The 24,062-nt window shown below is 31.5% G+C and overlaps 1 protein-coding gene across 1 annotated transcript in view; it reads right to left on the bottom strand.

Moving 5' to 3' along the window:
- LOC107456274 (uncharacterized) overlaps positions 1-5,291 on the bottom strand; it is a 69,549-nt gene extending 64,258 nt beyond the window's left edge. The window contains exon 1 of the mRNA XM_043053805.3: positions 4,899-5,291. Within this exon, the coding sequence (XP_042909739.1) occupies positions 4,899-5,046 (148 nt within the window). The 5' untranslated portion in view covers positions 5,047-5,291. The remainder of the gene's footprint in view (positions 1-4,898) is intronic.
- Positions 5,292-24,062: the final 18,771 nt, after the last annotated feature.

The raw sequence follows: 24,062 nt of genomic DNA on the forward strand, positions 1-24,062 counted from the left end.
TTTCTAAATAAATGAGTCAAATCTGTAAATATCATTCAGGGAAGTCGTTATTTATTTTAGTCTTAAAAGATTCGTATAAATTGATTTCTGGCATGCAATAGAAACTTAAAATCAAATTAAACCCTTTATTATAAATCCCTTTTATGTTAACGGATGCCGATAAAAATAAAATAGTCTCAAAGACCCCCCACACAGAACTCCCCCACTGAAGAACTCCCCTAGTGTACTCCTCCTTCTTCCTAAATCTTGTTTATATGAAAATCTCTGGTCGAATTGTGGTTGAAGCAATTCTTGTGTATTCATTTCCCATTTGAACAATCCTCCTCCTTTTTTCTACTTTTTAAAATTTTTACTGCTGCGATGGTTTTTATTTCACGATTTTTACCCATCATTTATTTTTAGAAATTCAATTTTCTAAGAAAGAAGGCTATTAAATTGGATAATTTCTTTTAGGGAAATTAACACCATTTTAAAAGTAAGTAAAGATATTATTTTTTAAAAAAAATGCAAGGAAAAGAGTTTTAAAAAGGAAACAATGTTACATCACAGCTTCGAAATGAAGTCGTTGCTCTTCAAAACACTTAGAAACGAAGTTTTAGAAAAAAGGACTACAGAATCAAACTCCCTTTACTTTATCATAAGAATTCTCTTCAAAATTGAAATATAAAATTTTACGAGTAACAAAATCTTAGGAATAAAATCTTACGCTCTTACTTATCTTATGTTGGTGCAATATTAATCTATGCGAATACCTTTTTTTTTCTGGACTCTCAAAATCTGCGAATTCGGTCGAAAGTTCTGACCGCTTCATGTTTCCTCAAAAACTATTTTATGCGAACATTATTCTTACAACTGTAAATGTCGTTCATCCTAAAATGATTTATTCCTTAAATCTGACTGATTGAATTATTTTTAAGGGCAGATTTCCCGTAAATAACTATTAATACAAACATCATTTTGAAAATCAATGTTATTTTTTTTTTAAAAATATGTAAAAAAAAAATATGTAAAAAAGCTTTAGAAAGAAAACAATGTTACAGCACAGTGAAGTCGTTGTTCCTCAAAACACTTAGAAACGAAGTTTTAGGAAAAAGGACAACAGAATAAAAATCCAGTTTTTTCTTCATCTTGACTTTATCATAAAAATTCTCTTCAAAACAGAAAAATAAAATGAGGTCTTACGAATACAATTAGGAATGTCAGGAAATGTTGATGCAATATCAATCGATCTTTCACTGAATATCCTTATTCTTGCCCCTTAAAATCAGCGAAAATGAGACTGAAAAGCGGTCGAAAGCTCTGACCGCTTATCCAAAACGAACATTTGGTGCGAACATTATTCTTGCAATTGTAAAACTCATTTATCCTAAAACACTTTATTCCTTAAATCCTGATTGATTGAATTATCTTTAAGAGCAGATTTCCCGTAAATAAATATTAATACAAACAAAGCGTAACACTATTTCCTTCCTTTTTAACCATTCTGTATAGTTTCTCACTGCATTTGCATAGTTTAAATCCCCCCCCTCAGATTTCGGGAGGACTTGTGAAGCAAAACTCTCGAAAATAAATATTAATAACTCTAATATTTTAAAAATAATTTTTAATTAACCTTCATCAATTTTTAAGTAACTATTATGGTATTACTTTTTTTAGATTTTGTTTATAAATTATCTTGCTGAGTTGCACTTCCATAAAAACCTCTCTTATTAGTAGTCCATTCATTTATCAATTCATCCATTGATTATTCAACTCATTTCCTAATCAAATGTTAACTTCAACAACACTGATAATGTCAGTATGTTTCTCCAATGCTATAATACCTCCCTAATAATAACACTCCCTACATATTATCGGACGCTTTTATCTAAACTTTTGTGTAAAGTCTTAATAATCCAGTGATACAACATTATTGTTTTTAAGCGGCGATTTGCACTTGTTTATACGTTCAATGGGTTAAATGAGACGATTTTCAATAAAATATAACAGTAGGGGAGAGTGGGGTCAATTGTAACAGGGTACGATTGTAACAGAGCAAAAATTTCGAGTGTCGGGTTCTAGATTTGGTTCCTAGGTAGAGCATAAGGTGTATTTAATAAATCTACATGTACACCCCTGCTGGCAACCATTTTTATGTACTTTTGAAAGAGTTACATCACAAAAGATATTTTCACGCTACGTAAGTACTCTTTTTTTTGGTATTACAATATTATATTGCAACAAAGTAATTTTGTTTAAATAAATAAAAATTATTAACCGAATATGTAAGTGGACACCTTAATTAACATTTCAGAAAAAAAAGATTAGTTTAGTTAATTAACTAGCATTGTTTTTAACAAATGAAGCTGAAATGGCGTCTTGGGGACGATTGTAACAATAAGTAAAGGGACGATTGTAACAGCTGAAGATAAATAATCTTATGCTTACAAACCATTACTTAAGTCTTTAAGAACCACCAATAGTTTCCTATATCATTTATATTATGTTGCATGCGCATTATTTTATGTGCCACCTTTCACAGCATGAATTAAAATTTTTAACCCCTTAAAGTTAAAAGTTTAACCCTTTAGGTCTCTGCTCATTATTATCTTCACTCCTAAAATATCACTACTATTTTGATCCATAAAAATATATATCACAACTATGATAATATGTATAATTAACTATGTTTTAGTTGAATTTATGAACTGTTACAATTGACCCCGTAAGTGGGAACAATTGTAACAAGTGCTCGACTGTCAAAAATTGTTAATAACTAATATAATAACATTTAAAATAAGTTTTTTTTTCTAGTAGAGCATAGTCTACTTTACTCGTCTGTCAATTAATACTAATAATATATTGGATTTTTTGTTAGTTAAAAATAGTTAAGTAAAAAATGTTACAATTGACCCCACTCTCCCCTACCTTTCTAGATTATTAGACGCACTAAAAGATTCATGCGAAATCTTAATTTTCAGGTGATACTCTATACAGCTTTATTGTTTTTATGTGACAGGTTTGCACTTGTTTACGTTCATACATCGATAGGTTAAATGAGACGATACATTATATAAATATAGAATATTTATTATATCAAGCATTATATTAGTATAGTATAATAATGAGATCAAATGAGTAGACGCTCTGTAGTGTTTTAATAACTACATGTTTTGCACGAGTTTATAGGCAATACTTTAATATTTAAGCACACATATAATGGGTTTTTATTTAAGAGAATTTTTATATACTTCCTATTTGTATTAATGTATTATTTTTTAACGTATTACATTACAATGCTAACTAATTGATACACGAACATAAGCAAGTACAAACCGGTTTCCGCCGCCTAAAAACAACAATGCTGTATACTGCAGAGATTCCCAAAGTGCGGTACGCGTACCCCCAGGGGTATGGGAATAGCTTAGCGGGGGTACGCGTTCATAAGCGAAAATTTCGTAAAATTTTATTTGAAAACAAATCTAGCCACGATAATTTACGATTGCGCATTTTTCAATGAGTTATTTTCAGAGTTAGCAGTTAATAGTTAGTGCCGTCAACAGCCACTTGTGATTTTTAACTTTCGTTAAATTTTTCTATAGCAAAAAAATGCATTCATTTTTTTTTATGAGTGGTACACAGCGTTACGAAAAATTTAGAAAGGGTACACAAAAGTCATAAGTTTGAGAAACACTGATGTATAGTATCACTTGATAATTAAGATTTTGCATAGAATCTTATAGTGCGTCGAATAATATGGGCAGGAATTGTATAGTGTAATGCTTAATATTAAAAATTAAAAAATTGATCCTAGTTTGGTTTTTTGGTTGTTATTATTTTTTTTAAACTGACCCCTGACTCGTTTCGCTCAATCCCTATTTTAGCATGAGTTGCACAATGAAGAAGCTAAGCCTAACTACAATTCAATTGGAAATGTTTGTTATGATATTACAATTCAGACAACAACAACTCATTCACAAAACAATTAATATAACAAGAGTGAGAATAAGAAAATGATCATTTAAATCAGGGCAGGGGTTTCCAACTGACATGAGGGCGGGGGCAAAAATTGAAGACACAAATCAAATGGCGGGCCACAATTTTATCAAAATTTTATGTAGGACTCTTTTAATGCTTGAAGGAACATTAAATATCACTGTCAGATTTTTACCAAGTTGTACAAAACAAAAGTATTGAATTGCAAATTAAAATAAGAAGTAGATTTTAAAAAATATTTAACGGCATATTAAAAAGATTCGGGCTACCATAACTTTAATGTGCACCTATGTATTAAACAATTAATGTGCAACAGATGTCTAATGGTTAAGATATAAAGCTTTAAAAAGGTTGGTATTAAAACTTGCATAGTAGCACACAAAATGTTCCATGAGAAAATTGAGGTGTGTCTGCTGCAACCACCAGAGAATAGATATTTACATTTTAAATTTAAAATTTACAAATGTGTGTGTCAATATTTTCGTCCAAAATGAGTGGTTTCAAAAAGTTAAATCGGAGAATTTCTCCGAGAAAATGTCTGATACACACACGCTAAATTATGTTCACAAAACACCCAAAAAAATGAAATAAAAAAGAGCAACATACACGATTATTTTTGTATTTGAATAAATATTTTCTTAGATGCAAAACCTGAGAAATAAATTTATTTGCACCGTTGGTATGATAAATTTCGCAGAAACGAAGAAATTAGGTTTTTATTAACGGGAAAGTATTTTACAGTTCCCAAAGAGATTTTTTACGAAAATTGTCCGCAGAAAAAATTACACCTAATATATTTTAGCTCGCGGGCCACAAAAAAAAGAAAGCTTAGTGGGTCTGCCTGTTGGGTATTATGGAATACAAAAAAATGCTCTTGTAAGGAAAAAATTTATGTCAACTAAAGAAAAAAAGAATTGTTTTACCTTCTGAAATTTTGTCCTTTGCAGCTGCAGCAGCCCCCCCTCTCGCCATGATCGCCGCAATCGAGAAGTCGGTCGCGGCGATGTTTTTTCCGTGAGGAAGTGCCGTTTCTTGCATTTGGGTCGAGTTTTCCGTGCCCACGAGTAACATTGGATTCTCTCGAATAAAAGCACTTTTTAAATGACCAAATTAAATGTTCTTTGGAATCATTTTTAAATGACCGAATTCTTTTGAATCATGTCCCCCCAAAACAAACGTGGTCCATAAGGTCAAAACACACATTTCACGGAAAACATCGCGAAAAAGATGATGTCACGGGATCTCAGATCTCAAGCACTTATCACTCGCACTTTTCCGTTTAAACAACTGATTCTCAGTCGGCGCGTCGTTTGCCCGGATTGGGCGTCCAATGAGGGAGGGGGAGACGTGACGGTGGGCGGGTACTCTTTTCGACTCCGCCCACAAGTGATGCTGAATGGAGATTGCGTTCCACCTATTAAAAAGGCGGAACGTTAAAAAAGTTCTCGGTTTCGCCGAAAATGAAGAGATATGATAGAGTACTAATGAATGAAGTGTAAATTAATTATGGGTTGGGATGATAATCATTTTTTTCTTTCTTCTTTTTTAACGAAACGTCAAGATTTGCGGTGGCTGTCATTTATTCTACGGCCGTTTCACCTTAACGTTAGGCGACAGCGTTTAAGTGCGCTTTAAAAGCTGCAGATTTCTTCTTTTTTTCCTTTTCTTTTTTTAATACTTTGTGCAGTGTCATTAATTTAAGAGCAAATGAATTACGGCGTCTTTTCCTAATATTGACCCTCTTTCAGCGATAAACAAGCACTCATTAAGTGCTTTGTTTGCAAGTGCTTCCATCTTTACTTTATTAATTTTTGATTTTATTTAATGACTGTCGTTGAAAGGCCGACCCACTTTTTTGGGTTTACGACTCCGTATTAACTCCGTTAGCCTTGTCATTTTGAATCCCATCCAGAAGACAAGGGAACTCCTCGATCAAGTAGTGGGGAAAAAGGGCCTTCGTGGAGACTTTTTGGTGAAACTTACCCGCATTTGCTTTACACGGAGATGAAAAGCACGAAACCCTCCCACGGTTAGCCTGACGCCAAGGGGACTTTAACCCATGATTCATCTACCACTGCCTACCATCTGATCTTATCAATTATTGGTGTATAGATATAAATACCAGGGCTAAAGAGAATCGAAGGGCTGGTTCACTCCTTTGAAGAATCTCTCGCCGCGCCAATCCTCCGATTTTCTCTAGTGACGTCACTTTGGCGCAAAGCTCGCACTTTTACTTCAAGAACAGAGCGTTCGGCCTTGCTAGCTCTAACTAATATTGGAGCATTTCTTTTCGTGACATATTCTAAGACATTTGTTATTTTCTATAATAACTTTCCTCAGTTTTTGCCGTGAATTTACAAAATTTTAAAACTATTAACGAAATGCCAGTTTGCGCGATTGCAACTTGCAAAAATTCTGATAGATAAACAAAAGGAAAAAATATAATTTTCCGCGTGTTCCCTGAAGTAAATGAGCAACTATGTGAAGAATGGATTCCGAAATGACACAATTAATATAAAACAGCAATACTTTTTTTCTATCGTTAAGAACTTTTATCAAAATTCGTTATCTAAATAGAAATCGCCTCGTTACTTTAAAAAGAAAGGCATGTGAAAATGTTAAAGGATAAAGTCAATGAAAATTAAACGTAAGTAAAAAGTATAAATAAAATATATAGTGTACGGTTGAAATTCTCCTAATTTCATAACTTACTTTTTTAATGTAGTTATTCTAAATATTTATGATTCTTTTAAAAATTATATTCTCTTGAATTTTAATATCTATAAATTATATCATCATAAATTTAAATATCTATAAACAATTGTAAAATTTCTAATGTCATTATGAACCTAAATTATTATTTTGTTTCAGTAATTAGCGTTTAAGGTTGATGTTTCCTAATGATTAAGTATGAACAAATTGCTATTAAAGGCATATTTTAAAATCGGGGATTCTAAATTTCACTCAACTTATTGTTATAAAAGAATATGTAGATAGAATATGTAGTCGATACATGCTTTCATTTTTCTCAATAATTAAAGTTAAAACTGAACTTTTTAAAATAAAGTATTTATAGTGTCATTGTCGCCAACTAGTAAAATACTTTTATAAGTTTAAAATGGTATTTTTTTAATATAAAGGACAAGAAAGTTTTTTTGAACTATGTTTATGAACGGAAATAATGTGTTAATTACGTAAAGTTTGAAAGCTAGAAACCAGAAAAAGTCTAACTTATTTTTACAGAGAGAAAGATGCAAAGTTATTATATCTTTGAGTGCGATCTTCCGAGATCTGTGGACACAGTGACGTCATGAGGAGGGAAATCGTAGCTTCAGCTCTAAGAGCGGAGTGAACTAGCCCTTGTATTCTCTTTAGCCCGGTATAAATGCACTCTTCATGATTCGGTTTTAACTTGAAATAATATACAGTTTTTCAACATCAAGTAAAATTTTCATCACGGTTATACAAAACATTATATCTTTCCAGTAAATGAATGAGAGAGCTGAATAGTCTTTTTTTCTTCAAAGAATGCGTTTGATTTGAATTTTTATGAATAATCCTAAAAATTGTATTATTTAACGTATAAAAATATTTTACCTACTAAGAAGCGTTCAACGAATCCAATGACAAAACATTTTTTATTGATAGATGCGAAGATTTAACAAAGAGTACAATCGCTTTAGTTTTGAAAGTTTTCGAAGCCGTGAGTTTCACATCGAATGTTTCCTGTGTAATTTAATAGTTATCACGTGATCTTTTTAAAAAATGAAAATTAGCTACTTTCTATAGAAAGGAGTTGTTGATCTCAATGCGTAGCAAATGATTCAAATTACAAGTTGCGAGAATAAAATTTATAGATTCAATTTTTTAGTACTTGTTAGACTCTTCAATATTCAATTTTTTGAACAAAAGAGCCAGCACAATGGAAGGGAAATCAGATCTATCAACTTCATCTTCATACAATATTTCTAAAAAAATAGAAATTATTAAATTCCGCAAAAAAAAATTTTTTTTTTAAATTTTTCAACTGAATTTCTCTGCGAGGAAAATTGGAATAGAAGAAAAAGCAAACAAAACCTACTTTACATTAATATTCTACTTTAAAAGTAGTTGCTGTAGTTAATTTACGTCGCACTAGAGCTGCACGATGGATTATTGGCGACGGTCTGAGAAGCACCCCTGAGGATGATCCAAAGACATACCATCACAATTTTGATCCTCTGCAGAGGGGATGGCACCCCCGCTTCGGTAGCCCTTAGAGGAGTAATTTAGGTAGAGAGAACCAGTCCCCCATCCCTCGTTGCAAAGAACATCGTCACGTGATTCCTGGACGACTTTTCCTCCAGTAAACCCTATCCCCAGTCTTTTACTATGGAGGTGGATTGATGAGCTGCGTTTTGCACTATAAAATTTTTAAAAAATGGTAGTATACTGCTGTGCATACGGGTGAGACGAAAAATTCATTCAAGGAGGACATTTTACATTTCACAAATAATATTTTTATACTTTTATATTCACTTACAAGCATTTATTTGCAATTTTTATGTTAGCATGTCAGGTTATGAAATGAATTTAATTGGTTTTTAACTAGCAAAATAGCTATTATTTTTATATATTTTTATTTAAATTAATAGATTATAATGTAATTAACATTTATAGGTATTTTCATTACAATTAAATTTCATATTGATATAAATATTCTGATATTTTTACTCCTTTTTGGATGAGCACGCGCATCGGATTTGGCGCATTTTTTCCACACCAATGTTTACAAACAAATCGCATTTTATTTTCGCTCTATAACTTATAATGATGCGTTAAAATAATGTTTTTTTAATAATTTCAAGCGAATTTAATTATATATTTTAGTTGTACAGCCTTAAAAAGATATAAAAGTACATTTCATGTAAAAAATAGTTTTTTGGATAAAAAATAAAATTATTTTTCAAAAATTACGTTTTTAAATAAAATTTATAAGTCGAAGAGTACTTTTTTTATTATATAGGAAAAATTGTTTGGATATTCATATTTATGTAGGAAGTTTTATATTTATTACTGTACACTTATTATTGAGAAAAATATTAACTATGTTATTATAGGTTATATTATTAATAATAGGCCCTATTATTAAATAATTGTTATAAGATTGTCAAAGGAGTAGCTATTTATTATTATTATTATAGGTATTTTATTTTGACTTCTAGAAATAAAGAGTGAATAATTTTTTTTTGAACATTAATTTTTTAATATAAAATGTTAATTAAGTCGAGAACTATCAATATTTCAAGCAGGTAGATAGTATGCTCTTATATGGAATTTCGTATGCTTTTTTTTTAAATAAAATTAAGTGACAAATAACAAAACCAAAATTTGTTATTTAAATTTAAATTCTTTTACTATGTTATCTTAACTCACTAAAATTTTAATTGTATGCATTGTTTGAAATAAATAATTATCGCATGGCAGGCAAACTAGAATTCCAAATTGTGCAGCATGTAAAAATATTAATATTTATTTTAAAAATAAAACAAAACATTTTGTTTTTATCAGAAAAATTATGAATAACACTAAAACCATAAAAAAGTTGCGCAAAAGATTAATTGCATACCAGTATATATATATATATATTAATGAAAAAATTAAAAATTGCTATTTTAGTTGTCCTGTTAAATTATTTTAATTAATATATGTGATCTAAATAAGAAAAATTAAGCATTGATTAAAATTAATTATAAAAGGCTTTCATTTTAAAGTATGTATAAATGTTAGGGTAATATGTTTCAAAAATTTAACTAAATATTTTTATAATAAATAAAAATTAAGAAAAAATAAAAGATAAGTAAAGCAAAGCTTTCCCACAATAGCCCGTTTTTTATTTTATTTTATTTTATGACCGCCGTTGAACAGCCGACCCAATTTTTGGGTTTACGACTACTCATGTTCAACTCCGTAGCCTTGTAATTTTGAACACAATCCAGAAGACAAGGAAACTCCTGGATCGGTACCCCCAGAGGTATTGAACAATAGCCCGTTTAGTGCCACAAAGGTTAAGCTAGCACAATTTAATGATCAACAGTCATAATAGCGACAATGTGGTTAGCATTGCGTACCGCCCTCCTTTACTTCATGAAAAAGCTGACCCATCGATCTGAACCTGAATTAATAATTCTTCTTTGTACTAATAGAAGACACACATTTTATTTTAAATTACTTTGTTTTTAGTAACAATTTACGTAATTATTTAACTCAAATATAAACTTGCAAAATTTTTTATTCACACATATTCTGCATTTTAAAAATCAGATACTAAATGTGTAGTGTATTATGAGATTTTTTTTCAAATCATTTCAGTTAATAGTTTCAACTTCAATTTAATTTTGAAAAAAATTGTTGCGTAATTTTCAGCATGTTTCTTTATTATTTTATTTGTCTAATAATAATTTTAAAACCACCCAGTATTAATAGCTAACTGTTTATACGTAGATTTCCTAAAGATGAGATAAAACGAAAAGTATTGGAAGTAAATGTCCACAGAGAAGAATTCACAGCATCCAATAATAGTGTGTTATGCTCTAAGCATTTTACTGCGGATTCATTTGATAGAAAAAGATTCTTATCTTTTATGACCTTTTGAAAAAAATAAATAATTAATACATATAATCATTTGCAATTGTTTGTTTATATTTTACATACTTTCAAATGCATCTTCGATTCAAAAAATCATTATTTTTATTTCATTGTTTGGTAAAATCATGCTTAACTAATATGTTAATAGTTTTAAAAGCAAAGCAATTAAAGCAATGCAGCAATTAAAAGCAAATAATTAAATGTAGCGCACTTATTATAATGTATTTTTATTAGAAAACTTATTTCTTACAATCACGAATAAAATTGGGAAAGCATTTAAAATAAAATAAAAAAAGAGAGAAAAATCTTTAGGTACTCCTAAAAATATTCCTGTACGGCGCGACCGCCAGCTATAAATCTTCCGCCAAAAATGTAACTCCCATCTTTGAACAAGTTTTCCGAGCCCAAACAATAGACTGGCTCTCTCTACCCTAATATCTCCTCTAAGTGGTAGCCCGACGACCTTCACGGTAGAACAGTTTAACGAGGGCCAATGCCGCACAACCTCGCTCCCTACGCAAACTGATCCAAGTGGTCACCCACTTGCACACTGACCGTAGCCAGTGATGCTTGACTTCGATGATCTGCTGGGAACCGTCCTTAAAATTAGATTAATGTATTTTATGACACTGAAATTGAAATATTATCCATAGCTCGGTTTTAAGAAGATAACAATAAAATACATGTAGTACCAAAACACATTTGAATATTTGTTAAGTGATTTTCATGATGTGTAAAAGACAACTCTTTTGTTTTACTAATAGATAGTAATGTTGACAATAAGCGGGTTATTCGATTATCCGCTATGGGATTTTAAGTGGGAAAGACAGTAATAGTATTAGAAATTGACAGTATTAAACAGTAATAGTATTAGAATAATGCTTAACAAATATTTTTTTTCTCCCTCAGTGCGATTATCCTCACACATTCAAATAAGAGAGAGGGAGAAAGAGAGTAAAAATCGAGATTTGCGAAGTGTCTAAACGTCAAGTTCCTTCAATTTGTTAAAAAGGGGAATCTACTGCTGCTGCCACGGAAGAATGGCTTGACATGTTCTATGAAAAAAAGTCACAAGTTCCCCCTCCCCCCAACAATGGTCTTTGTCCCACCAACAAGGAGTGATACTCTTCTATTTGAATGAGCACTTGATGATGGTGATACGCCCCCTTTTTAACCCCCCAACACCCTTTTGTGTGAACCACACCGAACTGTTGTCTATTGTGACTCTCCCTTCTTCAATCTCCCAAAAGTCAGCACTTTTCTTTCTGGAATCAGGTTTCACCTTTTTTTATTTATTTTCGTTTCAAAGAATTTATTTTGATTTTAGGAGATGTTTTAAAAACTCCCCTGTCTCATATAAGCAGCAAAATGATAAGCCCAAAATGGAAGGTTTAAATCGGAACGCAGTATTTCGTCAAAAACAGGTAAAACAATTCCTAACCAAATTATTAGACTGTATTTATTTAAAAAAAATAATATTGCTTTGTAATATGTTTTTTGGCCAGCATTTCCCGTTACCATTAAGTTGATTCTACTTCATTGATTTTTCCTGAATGTTTACGTGTATAAATTCAAATTGATGACTAAATTAAAATCCTCAACGCGTGTTTATACAGTCAAACCCCGCTATAGCGAATCTTCAAGGGACCGAAATTTAGGTTCACTATATCCGTTACTCAAACAATTTAACTAATGGTTCCCAAACTCTTCCCTTTTATTACACATTATTTAAATAAATGACTGAAAAATATTATGTAGTAGCAAAAAATGTGTTATTTTTCATTACTCTTCGTCTTGCGTACAAATAAAAATTAGTAATCTTTAGCTGATGAGCAATCCTCAACATCAGATATGGAAACACTTCCCGACTCTCAGATAATTTTTCCTGAATTTCTGTTATTCCGCTTTTTAAACCTGTCCAACCTGCCATTCGAGCACATAAAATGAGTCTCTATAGATGGTTTTAAAAATCGGTATATATACCGATTTTTAATCAAAATAAATACATATATGTATTTATTTTGAAGTAGAAATTTCAAAATTATTACAAAGAAAAAAATGGGGGGAAATCAGTCGAAGACAGAAAAAAGTTCATTATATCCAATTTCCTCACTTTTTTGGTTCACTATATCCACTAAAAATAACATTATACTTGCATAGCAAGGCAAGGGGCCAAAAATTTCGTTCACTATATCCGAGAGCTCACTATAAACCGTGTTCACTATAGCAGGGTTTGACTTTATATATAGCTGAAATATATAGCTCAGCGTTAATCTATTGGAAGGAGTCATATTATAAAATTCTTTCGTTAATACTCAACACATTTAATTCACATTTTTTAAAATTTATTTCCGATTGATACATCATTTTTGGATAACTATTTTATGGGGCGCAAGTAATAGTTAAATCATAGTCGTCCTATTTACCCGAAATATAAAATCTAACATACATAATTCTCTTACGTGGCTCCCAAATTTTGGTTGTATTTCTTTTCCGCCGGTGGCAATGTTTGCTTTGTTTTGTTTACGTTACTATTTCTCTTACACGGCGACAAAAAAAAGCCTCATTACAACTCCCCGAATGGCAACGCTAGAAAATCGACCCATGATTGCCGCTAAAAATGTCACATGCCAAATCTAGCTGAGGTGGTTCAACATATAGCGCTTTTAAAAACGGAAACTGAAATAACCAGAGAATATTTTTTCCAATACTTTTTGACTCGCACATTTTCTCATAAATATTTTATTATCAACGATATATAGTCTTTTTAATATTTTAATTCCAACATTATGCTTAAATTTCGGATAAAATATCCAACATATTTTCGTCAATACTTTCTGATTTGTATATGTTTTCGCTGTTAAACATTTCGGATGAACAATTGTACTATTAATTTACCATTAAACTGTTTTTCGTGTTCCCAATCTTTCTTGTACTTTTTTACGTACTTCTTTTTTTCTTTATCCCTATGGCATTATTTTTAAACCATGTACATTAAAAAATTTAAATAATTTGAATTCAAATTCACCAAAAGTACAGGTTGATCGAGCTAAGTAATAACTTACTACATTCAACAAAGGAGTTAAGTTCTAAAATTAAATCTAAATCTTTTTGTTTTGGTTTAACATATTGATTTTCACGGTTCCATCTCTTACATTCAGTTATAAAATTCGATATTAGAACGTAACCAAAATGAAACTAGTAAAATTCCCAAACCCCTAAAAACAAATTCCCCTAAAATACCCACTGAAGATAAAAAAATCCCCCTAAATTTAGGGGGAAAGCCCCTAATCTGGCAACACTGTCGATAGATCTCTATTTTAGTATTTTGTCGAATGCGCTTTTTTTCACGAATATTACGAATTTATTTGACAATTTTTGATTTACATCACGAATTATACTATAGCACATTTCTAATAGGTTTAACGGAATGCATGTCATTTATTTGAATTCAAATTTATTTTAATGACTTAGTATTTACTAAAAAGATGTAATTTTTTTTTTAAAAAAAGTTATTATATGGACTTGAATGATTGTTTTGAATTCTTAGAATTTTGTGCATTTGCAATGTACCTAAGTTAGTTGCGAGCGAAGCGAGCTTGGTTTGCGAACCAAACCATATAAGATTGCGTAGCAATTTTCGGGGGTTGGCGAGCGTTAGAGAGAAGGGGGCGCAGCCCACTAGTAATAACTACTATAATACTAAAGTCATAAAACTAATTTTAAAATATTAGAAGCTCATTTTTCTTTTATCAAGCAACGTTTTTCTCTAGCCACGAGAATACCTTTTTGAAATTATACGCAAATATATATATATATATATATATATATATATATATACAGTGGAGCATCGTTTATACGACGCCAAAGGGACCACCGAAAAACGTCGTATAAACGATAACGTCGTATAATCGATTTTTACTTCTGAAACTGAAACTAACTCTGTTTTCAGTTAATTTTGATGTTTAACGTGTTGATTTACATAAATTTCTAAATTAGACAAAGCAAAACAAACAAATAACCAAAGAAGAAAAATTGCAGTGAGCAATTTGAATGTATGTTACCTTTAATTATATTTTCTTGCTATTAGTCTCTACAAGGCTTTGAATAGCGAGTTGAACTTATTGCTTTCTATGATGCAATTTTAGATTTCTGATCACGGCCAAATCTAATGGCTGAAGCGCACTTGTGCAATTTGCAGGAAAAGGTTTTACATTTTCCAAAATAATTAGTATCGATGGGTGCGCTGGACATTGGTCGATGAGTAGCAAAATTTTTCGTTTATGCCTCTTCATAACATTGCGTAGTTTTTTCAGTTATCTAGTAAAAATTACGGTCGTCATCCAAGCATTCTTGCTGGCACCCTTTTCTGCATCATTCATGTCGGCAAGTTCCGACCTTTTTCAAAATACACAAGAAAAAATAAAAAATAAATGAACGTGAAAAACCGACGTATAACCGATTCTGTGCGTCGTATATATATATATATATATATATATATATATATATATATATATATATATATATATATATATATATATATATATATATATATATATATATATATATATATATATATATATATATATATATATATATATATATATATATATATATATATATATATATATTGTATGTATTCCTCCTGGGCCCTTGTGGGAACGATATTGGCGGGCGAGATGCATTATTACAGACCTATAGACTCTTTATTTTTGTAGCTCTTATTTCCGTTTTTTGTTCCTTCTTTATATTGTTCTTGGCTACAAATTTGTCTTTCATGTCTGCCATTGGAAATATAAAAAAAATATTGTATGTATTTGTAACCAGAATTTGTGACATCCTAGTTTGGTTTAATTTCTTCATTTGTGGATATTTCCGTGAAATGATCCTGTGTTAGTATGGATTCAACAGAGTATGTCCACACGCAAAAGTATTCAACACCCGGTTGGAAATATCTAAGTGAAGAATTTCTACAAATATTTGGTCTGGGTGAAGAGCGGATTCAAGCACCGACGAAGGGAGAGTGAGTTCGTGTAAAGAGAGTGGGTTCAAGTTTTAAACAAAAGAGAATGGATTATAGAAATTTGTAAAATGATAGTGGGTTCAATCACCGATTAAAGGAGAGTGGATTCAAGTTTTCAACAAAAGAGAGTGATATATTCAAAATTGATCAACTGATAATTTGTTCAAGCACCGATGAAAAGAGAGTGGGTTCAAGAATTGATGTGAAGATAGTGGATTTTTAGTTTTAAACAAAGTAGAGTGGATTATAAAAATTCATTAAATAATTGTGGGCTTAAGCAACGATTAAATTATAGTGAGCTAGAATACCGCTGTAAGATAGTGGGTTCAAGTTTTGAGCAAAAGAGAGAGGATTATAAAAATTGATTAAATGGTAGTGGGTTTAAGCACCTATTAAAGGAGAGTGGGTTCGAGTACCAATATAAAGATATTGGGTTCAAGTTCTAAACAAAAGAGAGTGAATTAAAAAAAATTGACCAAATGGTAGTGGGTTCTAACACCAATGAAAGGAGAGTAGGTTCGAGAACCGATGTAAAGATAGTGGGTTTAAGTTTTAAACCAGAGGGAGTGGATTATAAACATTGATTAAATGATAGTGGGTTCAAGCACCGATAAATTTATCGTCAGTTCTAGTACCAATGTAAAGATAGTGGGTTCTAGTACTAATGTAAAGATAGTGGGTTCAAGTTCTAAACAAAAGAAGAATGGATTATAAAAAATGGAAATAAATGTATAATGGGTTAACAATTATTAAGCAAACCTTTATCTCCATTTTGCAATTTAGAAAGATTTGAAAACTGAAATCTTTTGTTGTTGAAGCATTTCGAAGATCTCTGCTGCCTTTCTTCTTAAAACTTTTGAGGTATGCCTTTAAAATTAAAAAAAATGAGAATAATAATTTTGAAAAAAAAAATAAGATTTTTATGAAAACATTTTTCCTTCCTTTCAAATCCGTATAATTCTTGTTGCAAATCCTATTATTATTATACTTCGCCTTCAAATATTAATCACGTGTGGACCTCAACCAGTGAACTTTATTTTGGACTCACTTCGGGGTGGTCTACCTTATTCCGAATCATCAACCGAATTGCAATCTATCTAAATTCACTTAAATATCCAGAGCGAATCGCAAATCACGCTCAACGCCATCTTGACTCTCTCGTCGGAGATAATTCCCCGCCTTTTTTTTTCTTCCTTCTTTCATTTGAATAGATTGGAAATTCTGTTAGTCAAGAAGTTTAACTGCACGCATGTCAACCAATCTTTCACATTGAGTTAAAAGTTTGGTTTCAAAATTAATAATAATAATAAGGTGAAGAATAGCTATAAGAATTGAACCGTGTTTTGTAGCTTTATATCTCTGCTTGCAGTAAAGTGTAGGGAGTTTAAAATAAAAAAAAAAACAATTTGAATAGAATGGAAAGGGAAAACTTGTTGTAGTTCATTTACGTCGCACTAGAGCTGCACAGTGGGCTATTGGCGACGGTCTGGGAAACATCCCTGAGGAGGATCCGAAGACATGCCATCACAATTTTGATTCTCTGCAGAGGGGATGGCACCCCCGCTTCGATAGCCCGACAACCTGCACGCGAAGTCGAGCACTTTACGATAGCACATTTTAACGAGGACCCATACCACACAGCCTCGGTCTCTACGTAGAACGATCCAAGTGGTCACCCACCCGCACACTGACCGCAGTCGATGATGCTTGACTTCGGTGAACTGCTGGAAACAGTGTCTTAACGGTCAATCCACTGCGGGACAACAACAAGTTGAAATATAGCTATAAGGATTGAACTGTGTTTCGTAGCTTTATAACTCTGCTTGCAGTAAAGCGCAGAGACTTTAGAATTAAAACAATTTTAATAGAATTGAAAGGGATCTCTTAACTAACAATGATGCCGTCAAGCGCCGTGATTATTCAAGGGATAGATCATTCGCTTTCCAATGAGGTGTACCGGGTTCGAACCCAAGCGATGGCTGGTCGTTACGAATTCCACATCCGGCTTGCACTCACCACAGTGCTGACTTGAAATATCCTCAATGGTAAACGGATCATGGGTTAGAATCCCCTTGCCTTCAGGCTAAGCGCAGGAGGTTTTCGTGGTTTTCCTCTCCGTGTAACCAAATGCGGGATAGTTTCATCTCAAAATCCACCACGAAGACAAATTTCTCGCACTATTTATCCAGGAGTTCCCTTGTCTTCTGGATTGGGTTTAATGTTACAAGGGTACGGAGTTGAATATTAGTAGTCGTAAACCCGAAAAATTGGGTAGGCTGTTCAACGACGGTTATAAAATAAAATAATGATATCAGTTTGTTTAATATCTTTCATTATCGAAGTCTGACGGAAGCCTGAACAACCTTCGTTATAGGATCCAAGAATTGTGGTTATTATTGATCCTGTATTTCAATGTGTGCAGCCATCCTGTAATAGTGCGCCTCTGTTTTTACAATTTCTTCGCTACTCATTTTAAGAATATTATAGAAAATAAGAATGAAAATATATTACAAATAAAATTATACATGGATTGTGTAGTATTTAGATTCATTATTTTGTTGAGTAGTGCGTAGAATCTTTTACCGTAGATTATTTATATTCAAGTTAAATTATAAATATCACAAATTATTGAAAGACGGAACAGTCATCAAATTTTAAGAAATATTCCCAAAATTACAAATTTAGTGAGTTTACTTTAAATAGAATATTATAAATGTCGAAAAGTTGTTTATAAGTAGAATTAGTATATAATTATTATTAAGTAAACTTGAATCAGAAAAGGTTTAACGTTCATCAAATATTTCATAATCAGTTTAATTAAAGGAAATGTTAGAAAAATTCATGTTTCTTTCTTCTTTTTTATTATAATTTTTCCAAAAACTTTTTTATTTGAAAACTTTAGTTTCCTCTCATCAAAATCATTCGTTTGTTGGCAAATACACTGTGGGTGCTAACGAGATTAAAATATATTTTTTTGAATGCTTTTTCTAATAGGGGTACATTTTGCATCAGGCACAATACTGTCCATAGTACAGCACATGTTTTTAACAAGAATATTTTTCTTCTTTCAATTTGACTCGCGTTGATGGAAAAAAGCAACTTATTCTTGCTTTCATGCTCAATGTCAATAGGAAGATATTTTTTTACTTTTCATTTATTTATTATTTTTTTAGAGAATAATTATTTTTTTAGAGATTATAAAGTAAATGTTTTGGAAATTTAAACTAAATCGTCGATCTCGATCAATCGAAATTTTTTTATTTAGGAAATGTTAAGAAAGCATAGTAACCCATACTTACAAAAAAATTTTTATGAATATAATATCATTTCTATACTGATATCATTTGACAACTTATAACGTTTGTCATCTGTTTGTCTGTTTACGTCCTCCGTACGGGCCATTTCAACGACATAAAGTTTTTTTTAGATAAGACCAGATTATGCTCCATATGCAGACATTGACCTTAATTAACGCCAGAACACATTTTCAATGGTCAAGCTATTCTCGCTGCACTTTTTGATCTCGGCTCTCCAGTCAAAAATCTTGATGGTCCCAGGAAATTTTTTTGAAGGTTTACGTTGATTTCAGTGCGATTCATGATAATCCAATATCATTTAATACTCACCATTAACCAACATCCTCCATTATGCTTTCCGGCTTGCACAGACCACAGTGCTGAGGTGAAATATCCTCAGTGGTAGACAGATCATGGGTTAGAGTCCCTTTGCCGTCAGGCTAACCGTGTGAGGTTCCGTGGTTTTCCTCTCCCTGTAAAGCAAATGCAGGTTACTTCCATCAAAAATCCACCACGAAGGCAAATTTCTCCTACTACTTGATCCAGGAGTTTCCTTGTCTTCCGGATATGGCTCAAAATGACAAGGCTACGTCGTTGAACATTAGTAGTCGTAAACCCAAAAATTGGGTCAGCTGTTCAACAACGGGTATTAAAAAAAATTTTAAAAAAAATCGTAACAGGGTCTTGAATGTGCATCAAAAAGATTATTTCCATTAGCAATTCACTGAAAAATCCAACTTTTCGTTTTCATCTCAGCTCTACTTGTAATACACACCTTAGCAAGATTACTGCCCATCTTAGTGCATCAGAGTTCTATTTTTATTATCTACTAGCCGCTTAAGGCGGCCAGCTGTCCGCCACGCTAAAGGTTTTCACAAATAAAGTTTTTTAAAACATAGCAGGAAATCAGAAGATTAGTTGACAATTAAAGTGTTCCTGTCCTGCAATTTTGTCTTCATATCCAGATGAACAGCGACAAATATATCAAAGCGATGCGTTCTATTTACGTATCGAATATGTTGCCACATTTTTAATACAAAAGTTAAACTTTTCTCCACTTTGATAAATGTAAACTAATGCGAACCTTACAATTAAATTATTAATTCCTTCGTATATTATTGGTTCAAGTTGTCGAAAATTAATACTATTTCAATTGTAAGGTTCGCATTAGCATACATTTATAAGAGATATGCATTTTTTAATAGTTTTTTGAATATGGCTCTTTGAAGACGAAAAAGCTTAGATTTTCTTACAAAATGACTGATAACTAAAAAACTAATCCAAATTTTTGAAAAAAAAAAAAAAAAAATACTTCTTCATTATGTCAAAACACAATTATGTGCCAAGTTTCGTGCCTGGGCGAGGCTTCTGGGGCGATATATTGTGATTACAGACAGACACACACACACACAGCCGCGTTTATTATTATGTATCGATATTTTATCTATCTTATTATGTATCTATCGTTTATTGTTTTGTATCTATGTAAAGTTCGATTTTTAAATTACAATATATTACAAAATTAAAATATATTTATAACTAACAAAATTATATATATGTATAACTAACAAATCAAACGCAATTCAGTAATGCAGTAAGAACGCACTTTAAAACAAAACTCCTCTAGTTACGCTCAATTTGCGCTTTTGTTTTCATATTTTGCAATCTGGCAATTACGAAAATATTTTTTAAATCATTCTAGAAAAATTTCCCGTTCATGTAAGTACACTTGAATTCGCTCCTCGCTTTATGGATTGCGTTTTATGTTTTATTCTGTTTTTTCTTTATATTTAATTTTATGTTTTTACGTGTTATTTTTACTTATTTTGTTCTATTTTATTTGTTGTTGTTTTTGTAAAAATTTTTTGAGTGCTCCTCACACTATTGTATTGATATATTTTGCTTTAGCTATATTGATACAATAATATTAGGTAGCACTCATTTTTTTCGGATATAATCATGTGGGCTGATGAAAAGATTATATCTTTTATTTTCTGGATTTCTTAATTTTTTTTTCCCATCTGTCTGTAATTTTCCTTTGTTTTATCTTCATTTTGAACTATATATATATATGTTATACAAAAAGTAAATACTTTTGCATTAATAAAAGAATTAAATCTCTTTCGTTTTCATAAAATGTCTTTGTTAAAGAATAAGCGTAGAGACATTCTATTTTGGGAATTCAAGGCTGAAAACATACCATTGAAATATAAATAGATTTATATTTCAAAGGAAGAGTTATTTTTAGAATCGTTCCCTTTTTCAATTCCATATAAGGAAGCAGAAGTGATTTTCCTTAATGCGTAAGGTTACAAGGAATGTACGAATGTGCCTTTTTACTTCAAATCTATGTTGGTATAAAACGTAAGAACGCATAGTTTTGCGTGTCCTTTTCATCTTGATGTGATCCCGATAAGCTGTTCCGGGATTGTCCGGAGTCTTGTCCATTCCCCCTCCTTTTCAGGAGTGGGGACGTGAATTGTTAGCAATACCAGCCTTCATTTAAATAAACCTGTTTAGAACGTCTGATGGCTTAAGACTGCAATTATTTCAAGCTAAATACAACACTGATAACAGGGTTGGAGCCCTGTTATTACATATATATATATACAGTGGAGCATCGTTTATACGACGATCACTTATACGACGTTTACATTTATACGACGTTTTAGTGTGGTCCCAAATCATTCCTATTCATTTTAATGTAAAAATATATCGTTTATACGACGCACAGAATCGGTTATACGTCGGTTTTTAGATTTTGTTCACGTTTATTTAATTTTTTATTTTTTCTTGTGTATTTTAAAAAAAGGCGGCATTTGCCAACATGAATGATACAGAAAAGGGTGCCAACAAGAATGCTTGGATGACGACCGTAATTTTTACTAGATGACTGAAAAACTAGACAATATTATGAAGAGGCAAAAACGAAAAACTTTGCTATTCATCGACCAATGTCCAGCGCACCCATCGATACTAATTATTTTGGAAAATGTAAAAGCTCTCTTTTTTCCTGCAAATTGCGCAAGTGCGCTTCAGCCATTAGATTTGGCCGTGATTAGAAATTTAAAATTGCATCATAGAAAGCAGTAAGTTCAACTCGCTATTCAAAGCATTGTAGAGACTAATAGCAAGAAAATATAATTAAGGGTAACATACATTCAAATTGCTCACTGCAATTTTTCTTCTTTGGTTATTTGTTTGTTTTGCTTTGTCTAATTTAGAAATTTATGTAAATCAACACGTTAAACATTAAAATTAACTGAAAACAGAGTTTGCAGTTTTAGAAGTAAAAATCGATTATACGACGTTATCGTTTATACGACGTTTTTCGGTCGATATATATATATATATATATATATATATATATATATATATATGTACAACAAAAAAACACAAAGATAATTAAGAAAAACAATAAGTTTCATTTATTGCGCATAAGCTGCAAGTAAACAGAACTCAATAGATAAGTTCAAAATGAAGATAAAACGTAGGAAAATTAAAGACATATGAAAAAAAAAGGGGGGGGGGGAGAAAAATAATAGTAAGAAAAAAAATAACAAACTGGGGGAAAAAAAATGATAAATTTTTTTCAAAAAATCCGAAAAATAAAAGATATAATCTTTTCATCAGCCCACACGATAATTTCCGCAAAAAAGCTTTTTTTTTTTTTTTGAGTGCTCCTCACACTATTGTATATTGTATTTTGCTTTGGCTATATTGATACAATATCAGAAAGCACTCTTTTTCTGCGGATATAATCGTATGGGCTGATGAAAAGATTATATATTTTATTTTTTGGATTTTTAAAAAAAATTTTATCCTTTTTTATTTCTTTTTTTCCCCAGTTGTTTGTTATTTTTATTATTATTTTTTTCCCCCCACCTATTTTTTTTCCTCATATGTCTGTAATTTTCCTTTGTTTTATTTTCATTTTGAACTTATATGTATATATATATATATATATATATATATATATATATATATATATATATATATATATATATATATATATATATATATATATATATATATATATATAAAACTTAGAAAACTAGAAAACACTAGAAAACTTAGATTCCAGTGGGACCTCCCCTTACTAGAGTGGAAAATTGTTATAATAGTGAATGGGGGGGAACCCCATAAACAGCGTGATGAAATATTTTAGTGTCCCTTCATCCGGAGCACACACAAAAAAAAAAGGCACACATAAAAGACTCCACGCACCCCATTTCCTTCGTATCGTGAAAAATGCCTCCTTCATCAACATTTCATGCCTCTTACCACGGTTTTCATTGTTGAACAATGGCAGAGCGACAACAACTTTTAGACTGGGATGATCTGTAGTAAAAACGATATACCTTTCTTTTCCCTTTTGTGTGCCCAATCAGCCCACCACTTCACGCCTCTCAATGGGGAGAACTCCCCCCTTTTGTTATGAGGGGGAGTGGGGTGTTCGATGAAGTGTAGAAGGTATCGACAGATGGAGTGTCATTTAGAAACGTGTTGTATGAAATGGCTCTCCGTGTGTGAGAATATTTGCATAAGTAGTTTCTGATTCCTAGGAGACAATGCAGGGTCTTTTTAATGGATGATGAAATAATAGGGAGTCCGAAGAGCCTGCTCCTGGATTATGAATCAAAAACGACGTAGTACATTCCAAAACTTGTAAATCAATGTTCTGTTGTATTTTCGTGTAAATAAATACAGTCGGACCTCTACTTAACGAAGTTGATCCCACTAAATCCCGTTAATAAGTTCGTTATATGGCAGGGGTGGTCAACCTGGGGCTGGCGTGCCACACAGGTCCGTCTTAATAGCTCGCAGGGCCCCCGGGCACGAAAATATTTTAGACACTTATAATATATCATAATGTTTAAAAACGAACTAAAAAACTTCACTAAAAATCACGAACTAAAAATCATTTTTAAGATATGATGCAATAATTTTAACAAATTTAAGCACATTTTGATTACCCCAAAAACTCAAAAAAAGCAATTTTAAACTATGCATAATTTGAAAAAAAATTTAAATGGTAACCAGTCATAATCCTCAAATAATAAAATAATTTTCAAAATCATAAAAGTGAATTAAAATAATTAAATTAAATCAAATAAACATAAAGGTATAACAAATTAAAA

The sequence above is a fragment of the Parasteatoda tepidariorum genome, chromosome 9, assembly GCF_982258835.1.
Source record: "Parasteatoda tepidariorum strain Cologne lab strain chromosome 9, Ptep-v5.0, whole genome shotgun sequence".
In the NCBI taxonomy this organism is placed as follows: Eukaryota; Metazoa; Arthropoda; class Arachnida; order Araneae; family Theridiidae; genus Parasteatoda; species Parasteatoda tepidariorum.